Genomic DNA, 18829 nt, shown 5'->3' with positions numbered 1-18829 from the left:
AAATAACGCCACTTGAAGGTCCTCTTAATTTCAACTTTGTATACAGCTATACATCTTATTACTGGACCAATAAAAAAGAATAAACATAAAAAATTAAAAAAAAAATCACTAAGAAATCAAAAACACTTTACAATACTACTCAAAAGCATACTTCCTTACAAAAATTTGAAGTACTAAGCATGCTTCCTGATAAAAAGGTGAAGCACTAAGAAGACATTGTTGTATGTCAATGTAACTTTGTACATATACACAAACACATTGGCGGGTATGTGAATGATTATAGAGTTAAAAATCACTGTGACAGGTGGGGCGGCCACCAGTGTGTGTCAGTGTTTTTCATGTTAGTGTTGTTACCAGGCCTGTCTGACTGAGTATATAAGGGGCCAAGGAAAGTGTCAGATGTTGAGTGATCTCTGAAAGACACAGAGAGAGTGCTCATGTGAGACAGCTTTATCAGCACCTGACAGGTGTTTGAAAGGGGTCTCATTGTGGACCTCAGTGCTCACATCTAGCAATATACAGTTTTGGGGACATTTGGATGAATGTTGGACTGCATAGGAACATCGTTGTCAAGGTAGTGGTCGGCCACATTTGATCACCACTAGGGAGGATCAACTTACTGTGCACCAGGCATATCATAACCACTTCGTATTTGCTCCTGCCATCCAACAACAAATAATGGACTTCCTGCAATATTTTGGCTCATGCTGCAACATTGGTCAGATACGAGCAGCAGTTGGACTAGGGACTTATCATCACATGTTTAGACTGTCAACACAGGAACACAAACCACTCTGTTTGGAGTGTTGAAGTGACAGGGATATACGGACTGCTGATAAATGTCATTAAATAATGAACTGCACTTCTGCAATAACCCAGATGACCACCACTGGTGAGTATGGTGATGACCTGGAGGAAAGTTCAATCCTTCCAATGATTCGGAGAGGCACAGTGGTGTTAACCCTGGTATCATGGTACGAGGAGCCATCAGATACTGGATTATGGATGGCACTGATTGAGGGAACTCTGACTGCACAATGTTCATAGCATGTAGGCTTTCACGGCCGGCATCTTCAGTAATTAAAACTTCCGGGCTAAGAGGCCGTGGTCCAATAGTAGAAATACTTCTACCTGAAGTTTCGTTGCCAGCTGTGGGCAACATCATCTGAGGTGAGTCTACGACTGGCTGGCAAGGAGACAGATCGAGCACTCCATCCCAGAAGAAAAATGTCCAAAAATGTCCAACAACAACAACCATCGGTGGGGAAAGTTTTTCTTCCATTCATCCACAATATTAGAGACCGTATCGGGAAAGTGCTGGCCAAGTTCAGAGCTGAAACAATCTTCAGACCCACCAAGAAGATTAGTGAATGCTTAAGATCGGCGAAAGATGCACGACACCCTTTAGCTACTCCTGGTGTGTATAAGATTCCGTGTAGTTGTGGGAAGGTTTACATTGGAACCACAAAAAGAAGTATCAATACTCGCCTAACTGAACATAAATAGAACTGTCGACTGGGACACACGGACAAATCGGCTGTAGCCGAACATGTTTTTGAAACGGGTGACCATGAAATAAAATTTAGTGAGACGAGCGTGCTAGCTACGACATCGCATTATTATGCACGTATGTACTGAGAGGCTGTAAAGATTTTTAAACACCACAATAATTTTAACAGGAAAGAAGAAGGCTTGAAGTTAGATAAGATATGGCGATCGATTCTGTACCAAAGATGTGACAATCGATTACCTTCGATTGAGAGTAATGACGCCAGCCAGAGATAGTTTTACTGATGACAACACGTGACGAGTGGTTGCGCCCTCTACGCACTCTATATAAACAGGCCCTCCACGGCCTAGCAGCCAGTCATAGACTCACCTCAGATGATGTTGCCCGCAGCTGGCAACGAAACGTCAGGGAGAAGTATTTCTACTATTGGACCACGGCCTCTTAGCCCAGAAGTTTTAATTACTGCACAATGTTCGTTACGGATATTCTGCATCCTCTTGTATTACCTCTCTTACAACAGCAATGTGCCATATCTCAACAGGATAACACTCATCCAAATGGCACACGTCTATGAGCTGTCTGCATAATGTAGAGGTACTCCAATGTCCAACAAGATCCTAGATCAAGCATGGAGTCAGTTGGGACATCAACTCTGACCATGTTTCAGTATGTGGGATACAGGACATCAAGGACCATTTACAACAGTAGTGGTCCAGCTCCCTCAAAACATATAACAGCTTTACGACATCCTTCCCAAACAAGTCAGTGCATGCATCCAGGCCATAGGGGATGTAACACTGTATTGATAAAGGGGCTCATAATGCCAACTTATACTTAAATTCGGATCAATTTAGTAATCACTGTCATAAAATCACGTGACGTCTCAACCCGTCAGTGTAGATGAGAACAGGGATGTCAATGCTCTCAAAGTATTTTGACATTGAATGGAAAATACAAAATGATTTAAAGTGACACCTAACAGTATCAAAGATGGTATTACTGAAGTGGACAAGCCCATTTAGCTCTTATTTCCACAACAAATAGTAGTTTGTTATTTGTAACTGGATGAGTAAAATCAATTAATACTGAGGTATCATAAGTTAGGCCACTAGTCAATATTTTGGATTTCACTGATACAAATAGTGGAATGAACTGGCTGCAGTCCATTCCTGGGCTCTGGGACCACAGTTCACATGTTCCAAAGTAAAAATCTATATATAGACATGCCTCTCCCTATCACTTTTTAGGGATGTAAGGCCACATAAACGAAGAACAAATACATACTTTGAAGTACAATAAAGCTGCCTGGTGGCAAGCACTATTTTAATTTCTAATACTTTTAGCATAAAGATCGTCCTTTGCACATTAAATCGGTCTGAATGTACATGAACGCAGTAGCAACAATATCTGAGTCAATTATTCCTTCCACAACTCATTCTGTGATCTTCGCAAAATAAAGTAGTTTTTATGAACTTTAGTATTATTGTGAAATGATGTGTTGAATGTCTCACCTTAAAAGAACTGTTGTAATGATTCCAAAATGGGTCTTCCATTTTGCAAGTCATCAGTATTTCCAAAGTTACAGATAATTTAGTATTGTGATTAACATTTTATTAATTTTGATACACCTGATGCATTCGGGTTATAACTGCTGCATGTGTAAAACATTATATTTTGTTTCCTAACCTTAGTTGAATGAATTTCACTTCTGGAAACATTTTTAGTTCAATTTTAATACTGCAGAACATATCCACTTGTCAATACATGGTACAGTTCTGGAATTAGCAAAAGAGTGGGTTTCACAGGAAACCTATTATGGTATTTAGTTGATATAGATCCTCAGTTCATGGTAGAAGAATATGGAAATATAGATACCTTACTTGGATTCTAAAATACAATTTCAGAAGGATTGTTCGGTAATTACGGAATAAGCAAGCAATCACCAATGTTATGCTGCTGTTAAAAACATGTCTTACGTATAACAAAAATATAATTTGAGTCAATTCAAACGTAGTGGTCCAATAAATTAAGTTGGTTGCTAGACCATTTTTAAATATTTTGATTTTTTGTATGTGATTGCCCTATATTTGAGAAGTTCAAAACAGTTTCAAAAAATTACCTTGCACCTTTACTGGATGGCAGCCATTTTCATTTGCAGGCGCGTGATGATTTTTCAGCCTGGAGACATTAGTGAAATTCGAATATCTCTGCAATGGGTTAAGTTACAACATTGCAATTGACATTGTTTTTAGAAAAGTGTCCTCTACAACATTGTTTATTACACAAAATACCCTGAATTCAAAAATAACCAGTCAAAATGACCAAGTTTGGTATCCAAATTTTCAAAAACCCACTTTTTAGGCCCAAAAATAACAAACGAGGAGTGATTTATGAGAGTCTATTTTTTCCTATAGTTAGATATCATACACTACTAGACTCATAAAGAGCAAGAACACTTACAAATGTTTCCTTCATTTCTGAAATTTGAAAATTTTAATTTTTTGTAAAGTTTGAGGTTAGTTATCTCAGGTGGGACTGAATATAAAAATATGATTTTTGCACAGTTTGTACACCTATATGATAGCAATGTACTGTAAAAATTTGAACACTGATATCTGACTGTGAACAAAGACACGAATTTATGAAAATGAGGAGATAATTCACATTACTCTACAACTGATCTTATAGCTGTTGCCTATTCATGTGCGATAATGGCAGCATATAATCAATTTTTATTGAAGTTAAGGTACTGAGTTATACACAAAAAGTGTAAATATCACTGAAATTAACATTTTTATTATTTTGGCACACTTAAAATAAATATTTTCTGTTAACATCCTTCGAGATGCGACTGTTCGTAAACCTGGTGGTGAATGTTAAGAACACATTTCTTCATACAGCTTCTGTGATATAGAATAAGACCTCCCAATTGCTGTGGTAAGTTCAAGCACTGAAAGTTTCCTTAAAACATTTTTCATTGGTATCCGAATTTTATCACTAGTAGATTTCTTGAATGATGGTCTTGGGCCAGCAGGTTGGGAAAAATGCACAAAAACATCATTGTTTTCCAAACTTATTCTTTCAACCTCTGCGAGTCAACACTGTCCATCATACACACATGCCACTATGTCATTCAACGTTAAAGACGGAGATGTAATTTTACTGACACAATGATCCTCATAAATTTCGGTTTCTGATGTTACATAGCATCGAACCAAGTTTTCTGCAATGCCAAAGAATTTGTAGAAATGCCTTGTTCCTTATATTGCTATACAGTTTTCAAATCTGGTTTGAAGTGTTGTTTTCATATGCAGAACCACTTCTTTCTTGATCAGAAAATAGGTAATGCCTTTAATATTAACCTTGCAAAAGACATGCATGCCCTGTACTGTGAGAATTTGGTCTGTGGTTGGTCTTTGTAGGCTGGCTTTACTTAATTCACATTTTGTTGTACCTCCTACTCCATTGCATGCATTTTTACGATGGCAAGATGCAAAAAAGTGCCATTCAGCCTCCAACCCATAGTCTACTTTGTGGTTGCACAGATTTGAAAAATTCTTTTTGTTCTTACACTGACTACCACTTCCATCTGAAAAGTATATTAGCTTCTCAACTTTTATGTAGTTTATTACATACTTTTGAAACAAATGTACAGCCAAAGTGTTGTGCTGCAAGTAGTCGTTTAGAATGCAAACTTCATCTTTCTCATTTTTAAAGTAGAGAATAAATGGATGCACTGTTGCATGGTCATTGACCCAGTGGTACCCTCGTATTGCATCCTGAATCACAAATGTACAACTTTCTGCAATATCAGCTAGCACAGTGCATTCAGCATCATGAAGTTGTGCTTTTTGTCCTGCAAAAACTTATCATTTCTGCCCTGTCAGTTGTGACCCACTGTTTGAAGGTAATACTGTCTGGCATTTCTTAATAATTTTCATGAAACAATTCAATAATGGTTTCCTTACCAGGCCATTAATTACACAAACTCATCATGCAGTCATAACTGTTAGTGTCACAGATCATTAAATCTAGTAACTCTTTGTAGTTAAGATCACTGAGCTTTGCACCCACAGTCATCAGTTTGACATTTTGATGATATAAACAAACACATATGGAGAGTGTCCCTGAGGATCCAGCCAAAATACACCACTTAGGGCAGAGGTCACAAAATTTTGACCTTCCAATTTTGCATTCAGAATGACAATTTTTGAAAGCTACATCAAGTTCATTTAAATTTGACATAACTAGGTGTTTCTGCTTTGTTACTTTAACTCATTTATAACAACTCTTTTGATATCTTTGCAACCTGAACACATTTTACTGTTTTCATCATCTTCAAAAAAACTGCTGGATCTTTTTAATTGTTTCTTCACTTATACCTAGGCCTACTCCTTTCTTCTTTCCTAAAACTGGAAGAATGTCTTGCTCTTTCACTAATTTTCGGGTTAGTTTAACCAAACAATGAGAAACGTTACATTCATGAACTATTTTTTTCTCTTGATCATGAGTCAGGGAGCAAACTTGAAATTTTAAGTTTTTCCTTTTAGATGTCACTGAACATTTAATTTTTAATTTCTTTATTAAGCTGAAATATTCAGTGTCAGATGATGCTGGTGGTAGGTTCTCTTCTTCTTTAGAAACAATGTTGGCATCTGTATTATTAAAGTACAACTCCAAGTATTTTCTAATTTTGTCTGAAATTTGCTCTACCTTATTTTCAATAGCTGATTTTCTTTTTCTGCTATTTAATTTTATTATTTTCGAAGCAGGAGATATGTCTAACTTAGAACAAGCAAAATCCAATATGCTAATAGCTTCCTTATTAGGAATATAAATGTCATTAACAAGGTTACATGATTCTGGTTCTGGATTCACAACAAATACTTTTGAATAACAATTTGGGCACAGGGAATTTCCAGGAATCATTACGTTTCACTTGGGAAGCTGTTTCACTCTCACATACCAAGGACAAATGTTCAAGTTTTATTTTCCTCAAACCTTTAGGAACAGGTATTTTATGAACTTTAGTGGATCACAGCAATTTTACCAAAAATGTGGTTGTACTTCAGAATATATTTCTCCTCATGATACTCATACACTGATCTTACTGAAGAACTTACTCGAAATTTAAACAAAGTTTGTCTAACATCATCAAAGTCATTGACATTTGCATTTTTCAAATTTTTTGAAACTGAACCAAACTGTTTTGTGACACCCTACACTTGCTACGTGTCCAACAGAGCACTGTTCATCCATGTTATTGCATTACAGTTAACCTCTGAAAATTAATTACAAATTACACACATAACAAAGCACATAACACATTCTACACTCTGTAAGTATGTACATCTACTCTTACAGAGGTTTCACAACAGACTGACTACAACAATGTCACACCCAGCAATAATGTACTTCTTTATTGACAATAAACCTAAATGTAAATGGACATTTTTACTACCATAAAACAAAAGTGAAAGCTCCTATTGCATTATTGAAAATAAATAAACTAAATGAATATTGGATGATAGTGTTAACTAAATATATGTCGCAATTAAATTTTACTACAATGAAACAATAAACCTTTTAAAAAGGCAACAGCCATAAGATTAATTGCAGAGTAATGTGAATTATTTCTTAATTTTTAAAAATTAATATCTTTGTTCACAGTCTGATACCAAAGTTGAAATTTTTACAGTACGTTGCAATCATATAGGTGTACAAACTGTGCAAAAATCATATTTTTATATTCAGTCCCACTTGAGATAACTAACCCCAAACTTTAAAAAAAATGAAAATTTTCAAATTTCAAAAATTCATAAAAAATTAAGGAAACATTTAAAGGTGTTCTTGTTCTATATGAGGCTAGTAGTGTATGATATCTAGCTATAGGAAAAAATAGACTCTCATAAATCACTATTTGTTTGTCATTTTTTGGGCCTAAAAAGTGGATTTTTGAAAATTTGGATACCAAACTTTGGAGGTCATTTTGACTGGTTATTTTTGAATTTAGGGTATTTTGTGTAATAGACGATGTTGTAAAGGGCACTTCTCTAAAAACAATCATGCCAATTGCAATGTTCTAACTTAACCCAGTGCAGAGATATCAAATTTTCGCTAATGTCACCAGACTGAAAAATCATCCGGTGCCTACAAATAAAAATGGCCACCATCCAGTAAAGGTGTAAGATAAATAATTTTAATAAACTGTTTTGAACTTCTCAAATATAGGGCAATCACATAAATATAATATGACATTTAAATAAATATAAATAAAATATAGGGCAAATTAAAATATTTAAAAATGATCAAGCAACCATTACTGGACCACTTCATATAGACTGAGCCATTTATGCAATATCAGTTAGGGTTACAGTCAAAGAGTGTTGCAAGGTGATGCATCAACTTTGCTTGAATAATCAATAACCAGTTACATAAATGCTATCTCAAGTTCTACGACATTTTTAATGGTAGACAGACATATAAATGTCAATCCTAGTAGTCATGTAGTATTATACTAGCTCCTCATTTTTCTTAAAGAAATGTTGAAGGACTTCACCACACTCACTCCAAACTAGAATCTTGAAACATATTTTTTGTAATTAAATTAGCAACAACAATATCACTGGTAATTATGTTAACATCATAGTATTGTAACAAAAGAATTCAAATATTTGAAGAAAATTTTACCTTGTAGGCATTTTGCTCCCCATGAGGATCTGACAAGTCAACAACCAATTTCCATGTCTCATACCATCCATGATGCTGAGCAAAGTTGTATGTGTCTTTTAATGACTGTTTTAGGTCGGTCCATAGTGGAGATGTAAAAAGATGATGCAAAGCTTCATGCACTCTAACTTCTTCACCATTACTGTCTGTGAGTTTAGCATTGAAGTATATGTAGCTACACCACAATGACATATACAGTGATAAACACAATGTGAACACTGTCAGCCGGCTGAGAAAATAGAAAAGAAAATTATTACCATGGTGGACACACACACACACACACACACACACACACACACACACACACACACACACACACAATTTTATTTCACTGTGGATGGAAATAAGTAAGAATACACGAAAGCAATCAATAAGAGCTGATCACATAACAGCATTATCATGGATAAATTACTGAAAACGAATGAAATTAGGGCCTTGCATAAGAACATAAAATGATGTGCACACTGTTTAGGGTTTCTGACCAATATAACATGTCACTAGACATGAAAACATTCAGAGTGTTAACTGATGTAATTACAGTTATAGCTATCATGGTTAAAATATTATGATGGGCCAAAGCTAAGATTCAGCTTGTCATCTTGGAAAATCGGAATTTCTGCTGGTAACCTGTGTTTTATGTACACAATATTTCAATTACATAACTCGCCTCCTTCATCAGATGCTCCCCGAAGCTGAATCCAGTGTGTAACGGGTCCAGTATTTATGCCTATGTGGGACTACATGCTCAGTCATCAGTCTGCGCCACACAAGGCTCTCCATCCAACATATGTGCCAGTCATTAGCAGCAACGTAGCTGCTCAGACTGCTGTTTATTGTCAGTTAATAATTTTGTCATTTGACATATAATTCACAATGGAAATGGAGAAGTACGGACAAAAATTTCTCATGCTTAGATGTTCCTGTCCAGAGGAAGGCTGGTAGCACTTTTGATCATAGCACTTACCAAAAACCAATTCACACCAGTCTATATCTGTGAGCCAGTGGCTGCCACTATCCAGCCCAGAAGAATGGTGTGCTCAGAACTCTGGTTCATCGGGCACAAACTCTTTTGGTTCCAGACAACTTGATAATGGAGAAAGAACAACTGGAGTCTGTGTTCTACAGGAATGGATATTTTTCCAGAGATATTCAGGATGCTTTGCATCCTGCTTCTCTGGCAGAGGAGTCAGCAGCAGCAGCACAAGAAGAAGGAAAGAAGGCTGCTTTTGCCATATACCAGACCAATATACGCCAAAATCAGCAGAATTCTTCTCAAATGTAACCCCAAGAGTGTGTTCTGTTCACCAAATTAGATTGAAGCTCTGTCAGGGAGTGTAAAGGATGATCTCGCCCAACAGAAACTGGGCATTTCACATACCATGTCAATGGTGTATGTCAGATATCGGCCAGGCCACCAGAACCACTGACATCATGTATAATGAGCACCAACAGCACACCAGACTCCAACTGGCTTCCAAGTCAGCTGTAGCAGAACATTGTTTAGATAAATCAATCCATGAACTACGATTATGTCAAGATTCTGATACAGATACCCAGAAACTGGGATAGTATTATTAAAGAATCAATCCAAATAAAGGTCACACAGTCTTACCAACCATGACATGAGATATCAACTCAGCTCTGCCTGGAATAAAGCAATTGTGACGAAGCAAGCTCGGATCTCTTAATTCCTCTCTCGTTTTGTCATCTGCCTCCTTAACTTCATTTTATTTTCATTTTTGCAAAAGTACCATTAATGTGCATGAGTGTAATTTGTTTCCATAAAAGAGAAACATTGGCCCTCAGTCTTAAGGAATATAGCACCAGGTCTAATTCTCTGCTTAGTTTTGTGTATGTAATTAATTTTCCCATTTATTTTAACTATTCCTAGTTAACACCTTTTGCTACAGATCATTACAGGATGAAATTAGTAATTGTTTCGGACTTATATTCTACTGTTGACTTATAAAGAAATATAAATACTGTACTAATTATAAACATCTGGAAGAAGACCCACTAGGATTCTTAAAGTATTTATTTGGCTCTATTCAAAAACATTAGCAAAGCTAGCCCTTAAATAACTCCAAAATGATTACCAGGTTTGTCAAAAGTATTGTTTGTATAACTATATCTGTTAATTTCATTATGAATATAATAGAGGGAAACATTCCACGTGGGAAAAATATACATAAAACACAAAGACACCAACCACTTTTTTGAATGCCTGGAATCCTTACCCAATCTGTTATCCCCGGAAACCATCCTTGTAACCATTGATGCCACTTCCTTTAACACAAATATACTGCACATCCAGGGCCTCGCTGTGATGCAGTACTTCTTTCCACGCCAATCACCTGCTACCCTACCTAAAACCTCTTTCCTCATTACCTTAGCCAGCTTCATCTTAACCCACAACTACTTCACTTTTGAAGGCCAGACATACCCACAATTAAAGGGAACAGCCATGGGTACCAGGATGGCCCCCTCTTACGCCAACCTATTTATGAGTCGCTTAGAGGAAGCCTTCTTGGTTACCCAAGCCTGCCAACCCAAACTTTGGTACAGATTTATTGATGACATCTTCACGATCTGGACTCACAGTGAAGAAGAACTCCAGAACTTCCTCTCCAACCTCAACTCCTTTGGTTCCATCAGATTCACCAGGTCCTACTCCAAATCCCATGCCACTTTCCTCGATGTTAACCTCCATCTGTCCAATGGCCAGCTTCACACATCTGTCCACATCAAACCCACTAACAAGCAACAGTACCTCCATTATGACAGCTGCCACCCATTCCATATCAAACGGTCCTTCCCTGCAGCTTAGGTCTTCATGGCAAACGAATCTGCTTCAGTCCTGAATCCCTGAACCATTACACCAACAACCTGAAAACAGCTTTTGCATCCCGCAACTACCCTCCCTACCTGGTACAGAAGCAAATAGCTGGAGTCACTTCCTCATCTCCTCAAACCCAGAACCTCTCATAGAAGAACCCCAAAAGTGCCCCACTTGTGACAGGATACTTTCTGGAACTGGATCAGACTCTGAATGTGGCTCTCCAGCAGGGGTATGACTTCCTCAAATCCTGCCCTGAAATGAGATCCATCCTTCATGAAATCCTCCCCACTCCACCAAGAGTGTCTTTCCGCCGTCCACCTAGCCTTCATAACCTCTTGGTTCATCCCTATGAAATCCCCAAACCACCTTCCCTACCCTCTGGCTCCTACCCTTGTAACTGCCCCCAGTGTAAAACTTGTCCCGTGCACCCTCCCACCACCACCTACACCAGTCCTGTAACCCGGAAGGTGTACATGATCAAAGGTAGAGCCACGTGTGAAAGCACCCACGTGATTTACCAACTGACATGCATGCATTGAAGCCTTCTATGTGTGAATGACCAGCAACAGACTGTCCATTCGCATGAACGGACACAGGCAGACAGTGTTTGTTGGTAATGAGGATTGCCCTGTGGCTAAATATGCCTTGGTGCACGGCCAGCACATCTTGGAACAGTGTTACACCGTCTGGGTTATCTGGATACTTCCCACTGACACCAACCTATCCGAACTCCGGAGATGGGAACTTGCCCTTCAATATATTTTCCCTTCCCGTTACCCACCAGGCCTCAACTTCCACTAATTTCAAGTTGCCACCCCTCATACCTCACCTGTCATTCAACAACATCTTTGCCTCTGTATTTCCGCCTTGACTGACATCTCTGCCCAACCTCTTTGCATTTACATATGTCTGCCTGTGTCTGTATATGTGCGGATGGGTGTGTGTGTGTGTGTGTGTGTGTGTGTGTGCGCGCGCGCGAGTGTATACGTGTCCTTTTTTTCCCCTTAGGTAAGTCTTTCCGCTCCCAGGATTGGAATGACTCCTTACCCTCTCCCTTAAAACCCACATCCTTTCGTCTTTTCCTCTCCTTTCCTCTTTTCTGATGAAGCAACCACAGGTTGCAAAAGCTTGAGTATTTGTGTGTGTGTTTGTGTGTTTTTCATTTTATTGTGTCTAGCAACATACCAGTGCTTTCTCATTTCGTAAGTTAAAGCATCTTTGCTTTTTATATACGTTAATTTCATTATTTCAACAAATAATTTGGCCTAACCTTTATGGTAGAAGCAACCGGTAAAAAGGAATTTTTTGATGTACCTAGTTAATTGAATGAGTTATGTCTTAATTGTAATTTCTGTAACTTAACACAAAACATTGGATATTGTATAGTTTCAGTGCCTATTATTGTGAGGATATATAAAGGACCGATTTTTGGTCCCGAGTCAGTCAATCTACGGCCGATTTTCAGATGTGAAACATGTACTGGTTAGATTAACAACAATGCATCAGCTAAACAGTGGGGTAAGTGTGACACAAATACGCCATGTGTTAGAACAATTAATGACAATGTCTGTTTCATTTATTTTAAAAATACATAGCATATTATTCTGCAAGAAATGTGGATGTATTATTCAGCACGAATTATGAACTGTGTGGTTAGGTTTTTACTGTTTATAGATGTTCAACATCAAAGTATTGTAGCAGTATGCTGATGTTGCCTGCAACCTATTAATGAGGTTTATCGACATTTACCAATAGTGAACTGGCCATATAATTGTGCAATATTGGGGGACTGTGAACAGTGAATATAAAAAACTGTGAAACACAATTATGCAACTGTCAGCTACATTATTTACAGTAGTCGGTGTTTAACTCACTCTCTCCCTCCCACCCCCCCCCCCCCACCCCCCATTTTTCAGTGAGTATAACAATGTAGCAGGTCAACAGTGAGGACTATCAACGAAGAAATAAAGCAGGCGAATGTCACACGGTCTATCTCCTAATGATGCAACGTCCAAACACTGAGCAAATAACTTTGGAAATTGTGACAGACCACATTATCCACCAAAACCAACACAGAATGCAGAGATGGTGGTACTTCAGGTAGCAAAACAAGTACCTGAGGATGGCCATTTCAAGAACGCATGGCAATTTGAACAACAGCACCTAGAAAACAATCCAATAGTCACTCCAAGTGGTTGTGGACCTCAGATGAGCACCTGATGCAATCAACTACAGTAATAGAACACTGTAGTGCACAGCACTGCTTAAATGACGGCAATCAGAAGACTGAACTCCGCGTACAACTTGGATGTGGTACGGAACGTCAGATGGCAAAATTACAACAGCCAAAGAGAATGTGCACAACAGTCAGAAAAGCAACAGCTAGAAAATAATATGGTTGCTGCTACTGGCTGGCGAGTAATTCAGACTGGCGGGACGTGGACCAATGACGGAGTGCCTAGCCCCACATAGGCATAAATACTGGAACTGTTCCACAACGGATTCAGCCTTACGGAGGACTTGATGAAAACTGCGAGTTATGCTATTGAAATATCGTGCTAGAAGAACATGGATTACTGGCAGAAAACCCAATTTTTCAAGATGGCAACACCTCACCGGGAAAGCCTGAAAACCTACATCAGCAGAGCCAACTTGTTTCACCAAGTTTACGAATAGCTTAAGACACAATGATGAACAAAGAAATATTCCTTTTTCGTTAAAAACTTTTGCTGGCGCACACAACAACAACTCACAAAAGTAATCAGATGAACACAAGAGGTATGCTAGAAGACAAAAACAATTACACCTTTTTATGTATTACATGAGGGACCTTTAATCTACACAGTCATTGGAACTTCAGCACTTTGGACATTGTGAACAAGACTGTGCACACAACCTGCATAGAAAAGCGGCAGTCAGAATGCTCTGACTACATATGCAAGTCAGCACAGGTTTTTTGAGTAAAAATTCAGAAAGGTTCTGCTAGGTAGTAATTATGAAAGGAAGATGTTAAGGAGTAGTCTAGGGTTACTAGTATTCTAAACTTCATTGAATGGTTCAGCTCCTCATATGAAATGTTGCATCTTAATTGCTAGGTGTGCAGTGTGCACTGCATTGTGTGTATGATTACTGTAATTTTAACATATCTAAAAATGGACATGATTTATGTAGTAAGAAATTTGACTACCCAGTTCTTACGACATCCAGATAGATAGATAGACAGACAGATAGATAGATAGAGATAGAGAGATAGAGAGAGAGAGAGAGAGAGAGAGAGAGAGAGAGGGGGGGGGGGGCGGGGGGGAGGGGGGCGGGGTGTTCGTAGAATGGATCATTATGACAGGAAATACAACTGAAGCACATAATGAATTATGATACTTGAATAGTTCTGTAAATGATGACACCATGCACCTAGCATACACTCCTGGAAATTGAAATAAGAACACCGTGAATTCATTGTCCCAGGAAGGGGAAACTTTATTGACACATTCCTGGGGTCAGATACATCACATGATCACACTGACAGAACCACAGGCACATAGACACAGGCAACAGAGCATGCACAATGTCGGCACTAGTACAGTGTATATCCACCTTTCGCAGCAATGCAGGCTGCTATTCTCCCATGGAGACAATCGTAGAGATGCTGGATGTAGTCCTGTGGAACGGCTTGCCATGCCATTTCCACCTGGCGCCTCAGTTGGACCAGCGTTCGTGCTGGACGTGCAGACTGCGTGAGACGACGCTTCATCCAGTCCCAAACATGCTCAATGGGGGACAGATCCGGAGATCTTGCTGGCCAGGGTAGTTGACTTACACCTTCTAGAGCACGTTGGGTGGCACGGGATACATGCGGACGTTCATTGTCCTGTTGGAACAGCAAGTTCCCTTGCCGGTCTAGGAATGGTAGAACGATGGGTTCGATGACGGTTTGGATGTACCGTGCACTATTCAGTGTCCCCTTGACGATCACCAATGGTGTACGGCCAGTGTAGGAGATCGCTCCCCACACCATGATGCCGGGTGTTGGCCCTGTGTGCCTCGGTCGTATGCAGTCCTGATTGTGGCGCTCACCTGCACGGCGCCAAACACGCATACGACCATCATTGGCACCAAGGCAGAAGCGACTCTCATCGCTGAAGACGACACATCTCCATTCGTCCCTCCATTCACGCCTGTCGCGACACCACTGGAGGCGGGCTGCACGATGTTGGGGCGTGAGCGGAAGACGGCCTAACGGTGTGCGGGACCGTAGGCCAGCTTCATGGAGACGGTTGCGAATGGTCCTCGCCGATACCCCAGGAGCAACAGTGTCCCTAATTTGCTGGAAAGTGGCGGTGCGGTCCCCTACGGCACTGCGTAGGATCCTACGGTCTTGGCGTGCATCCGTGCGTCGCTGCGGTCCGGTCCCAGGTCGACGGGCACGTGCACCTTCCGCCGACCACTGGCGACAACATCGATGTACTGTGGAGACCTCACGCCCCACGTGTTGAGCAATTCGGCGGTACGTCCACTCGGCCTCCCGCATGCCCACTATACGCCCTCGCTCAAAGTCCGTCAACTGCACATACGGTTCACGTCCACGCTGTCGCGGCATGCTACCAGTGTTAAAGACTGCGATGGAGCTCCGTATGCCACGGCAAACTGGCTGACACTGACGGCGGCGGTGCACAAATGCTGCGCAGCTAGCGCCATTCGACGGCCAACACCGCGGTTCCTGGTGTGTCCGCTGTGCCGTGCGTGTGATCATTGCTTGTACAGCCCTCTCGCAGTGTCCGGAGCAAGTATGGTGGGTCTGACACACCGGTGTCAATGTGTTCTTTTTTCCATTTCCAGGAGTGTATATTAAAAGAATAACCACAATGACAACATATAGACTTAAATTCCATAGAGAATTTTATTTTTTTACAGTCATTCTCTTCCTTTTCGTCCTCTTTGCACTGATCTGCCACGACTGTGGCCCATAGACTTGATCATACCAAAGCATTATCACAGCTGCACTCGTCTGGACATGCACAGCAAGAAACTGCCAACAGTTTGTCAATCGCCTAAGATTCTTCTGCATCGCCCAATCAGCATTTTGATCAGGTGCTCATGGACCAGAAGGAATCTTTTATTGTTAAAGCCATCACTACCCAAGTCAGTAAAAATTTTTACCAATGCCAGAGGCAAATGCAGTTGTTGTAAAGCATTTTGTACAAAGATGGCTTGTAGGCCTTACACTACACCTTCACATAACCACAGATCAACAAGAAATGTTCAAATCTATGATCACACAGAACTTTGATACTGCTACTGCAAACAAAATATTTTGAGACCTATAGCCTACAACATAGCCGCATATGACACTGCAGAGCAATTCACCAGTTCACCACTGTGCTCCAGGGGCACAGAACACAGGGTCAAAGAGTTGCTCATTGATTCTGCAGGAACTGCACAACATATTTAAGAAAAAAGTATTATAATTTATGTAAGAAAAGGAAAGCATCAGCAATAGATATAGAGCAGAACAGTTATCCCACTGCCTTTCCCGTAGAAAAGGAGTGGTTGATAAACTTTCCATAAAATTAACAGATGGTTCCTAAGGTGAAAAAAATATTCTAACTCCTCTCTGATTTAAGAAAAATAATGTTTCACAGTTACCTGCAAAGAGACCTCCTCTTGTGTGTCCTCCTCCATTGTTTGGATTTATTATCAAATGCTGATGCTGATAAAAAAGTCATTGTAGTAAGCCATGTGGAATCATCTGGAAAGTATGTTCGGAAAGGATATACTGCAAAGGCTGCGGCTAGTGCCCACCATATTGTTCCTTTCTGTCGCCCAATATTACCCACAGCCCAAACACCTGTTAGTGAATATACACCAAAATATTGAGAATGTAATGGTGACAAACTGTGAACAAAAAATACACAATAAAATGACACAAAAATGATAGTGTACAAGTGGGAAGACAGATGGCATCCTTACAAGCCAATGAAGATGAAAAAGAACATAAAGAACAAAATAAAATGACATCATCTTTACAAAACGACAATTATATGAAAGGTCGTCTGATATGAATTGTCCTGTGCTATTATGTCCAATAACATAGTTGCCAACCTTCAGAAGAGGCGGTTATTACCGTAATCACATGGCAAATACGGAGGGGACCAAAGGAGCCATCCCCCCAGAACATTTTGTAAATAAGAAGCCTGATTTAGTCCTTCAGGCACTACATTTCACACACATTCTGATACTAAATAAAGAAGATTTTCCAGGAAAAAGAATTGCAAATGAAAAGATCAGGTTCAATGGAAAAGGCTAAAAATTTGTTTAGTTAACATCAAGAGTGCTGTAGAAACAGTTTAGTAATTTTCAAATACTACAGAATCAATACACATACACAAATATATCAACTAAAAAGATGAATAAAATCACTGAACACACATAAATGCACAAAATAACTGAAAATATCATCAGTCTATAATAACTTACGTCCGAAAAAAATTTTAAAAGCTTTAAGGAGACGCCCGTTACTATAATAGCATCAGTGTGGAGTGTAACACTAAGTACGGATGAACAGAGGAACTGCACGTCTTGTCACTTCACGTGTTAAGAAAAACTGCAGCAGCTTACAGACAAATGCCTTGAACCTTGTGACGTCACTTTATACAAAAGCAGTTTCATTCCTATCCTTTCAGTTGATATGAACAGAACGAAAAATTTTTGGCGTCACTCAGCATAACCATCTTAGTATGCTGTGGCGATGAAATCGTTTGTTGACACATTTACTATATACTCAGGAAGGAAACCATTACCATCTGTTAACACACTTTACTAGCAAATGATTAGTAATAGGTGAACAGTAACTATCCTGATTTTTTTTGTAACATCAAATTGTAAAATGTCTATTTCTGTAATCTTTTAGTAACTTCCCTAACTCCATAATTAAGGTGACAAAACTGTAACAACTTGGACATCCGTAATAGTTGGCAGCCATGCTACAAGCATGCAACAACACTGTCCCTCTTGGAGAAATCTGACAAAAGTCTACCAATACTCTAACAGAGAGTGTACAACATGGAACACACAAACAAGGCTTAATATGGGAAACAAAGAGAAAATGAATGCATCATACAAGTGTAACCTTTATCACAATTTATTGGACTGAAATTTGAAATTGTGTCATACAATACCTGTGTGTGTGTGTGTGTGTGTGTGTGTGTGTGTGTGTGTGTGTGTGTTTTCTGGAGAATAACAAGTATTTAAATCCACCATCTATGTTTCACTTTTTGTTTATGTGCCCACCTATTACTTACTGCCACAACTACACACCGAGCAGTTTTCTTTACTCATTCTACTGTTTGTATTCTACTAAGAATTTTTTAGTAGAAAATGTACAACATTCTCATTTTCAAGAAGGGTGACAAAACAGTTAACATAATTTTAGGGCTACATCACTGATGTCATTCTAATCCAGAATTATGCCACATCACATACATTACAGCATTTTGGAAATTTTAAGAGTTCATTTAAAAGTAAGGTTTATTATTTATTTGATAGTTCATTTCCTATGATGAAATATGCTATCAGGCAAGTGTCAAAAGAGTATTTCACTTGTTTACAATTACTAAATGTCTTGTGGTAGCGTTCTCGCTTCCCACACATGGGATCCCGGGTTCGTTTCCCAGCGGGGTCAGGGATTTTTCCCTGCCTCGAGATGACTGGGTGTTGTGTCACACTCATCATCATCATCATTCATCCCCCTTACG

The 18829-nt window shown here is 39.3% G+C and overlaps 1 protein-coding gene across 1 annotated transcript in view; it reads right to left on the bottom strand.

Annotated features, from left to right (window-relative positions):
* Positions 1-18829, bottom strand: part of LOC126481370 (dnaJ homolog subfamily C member 22) — a 67084-nt gene that overhangs the window by 29615 nt on the left and 18640 nt on the right. The window contains exons 3-4 of the mRNA XM_050105080.1: positions 16722-16923; positions 8201-8468 (exon numbers count right to left, since the gene is read on the bottom strand). Of these exons, the coding sequence (XP_049961037.1) occupies positions 8201-8468; positions 16722-16923 (470 nt within the window). The remainder of the gene's footprint in view (positions 1-8200; positions 8469-16721; positions 16924-18829) is intronic.

The sequence above is a fragment of the Schistocerca serialis genome, chromosome 5 (assembly GCF_023864345.2).
Source record: "Schistocerca serialis cubense isolate TAMUIC-IGC-003099 chromosome 5, iqSchSeri2.2, whole genome shotgun sequence".
NCBI lineage: Eukaryota > Metazoa > Arthropoda > Insecta > Orthoptera > Acrididae > Schistocerca > Schistocerca serialis.
The sequence above is the reverse complement of the archived record's forward strand: the minus strand, read 5'-3'. Positions and strand labels throughout refer to the sequence as shown.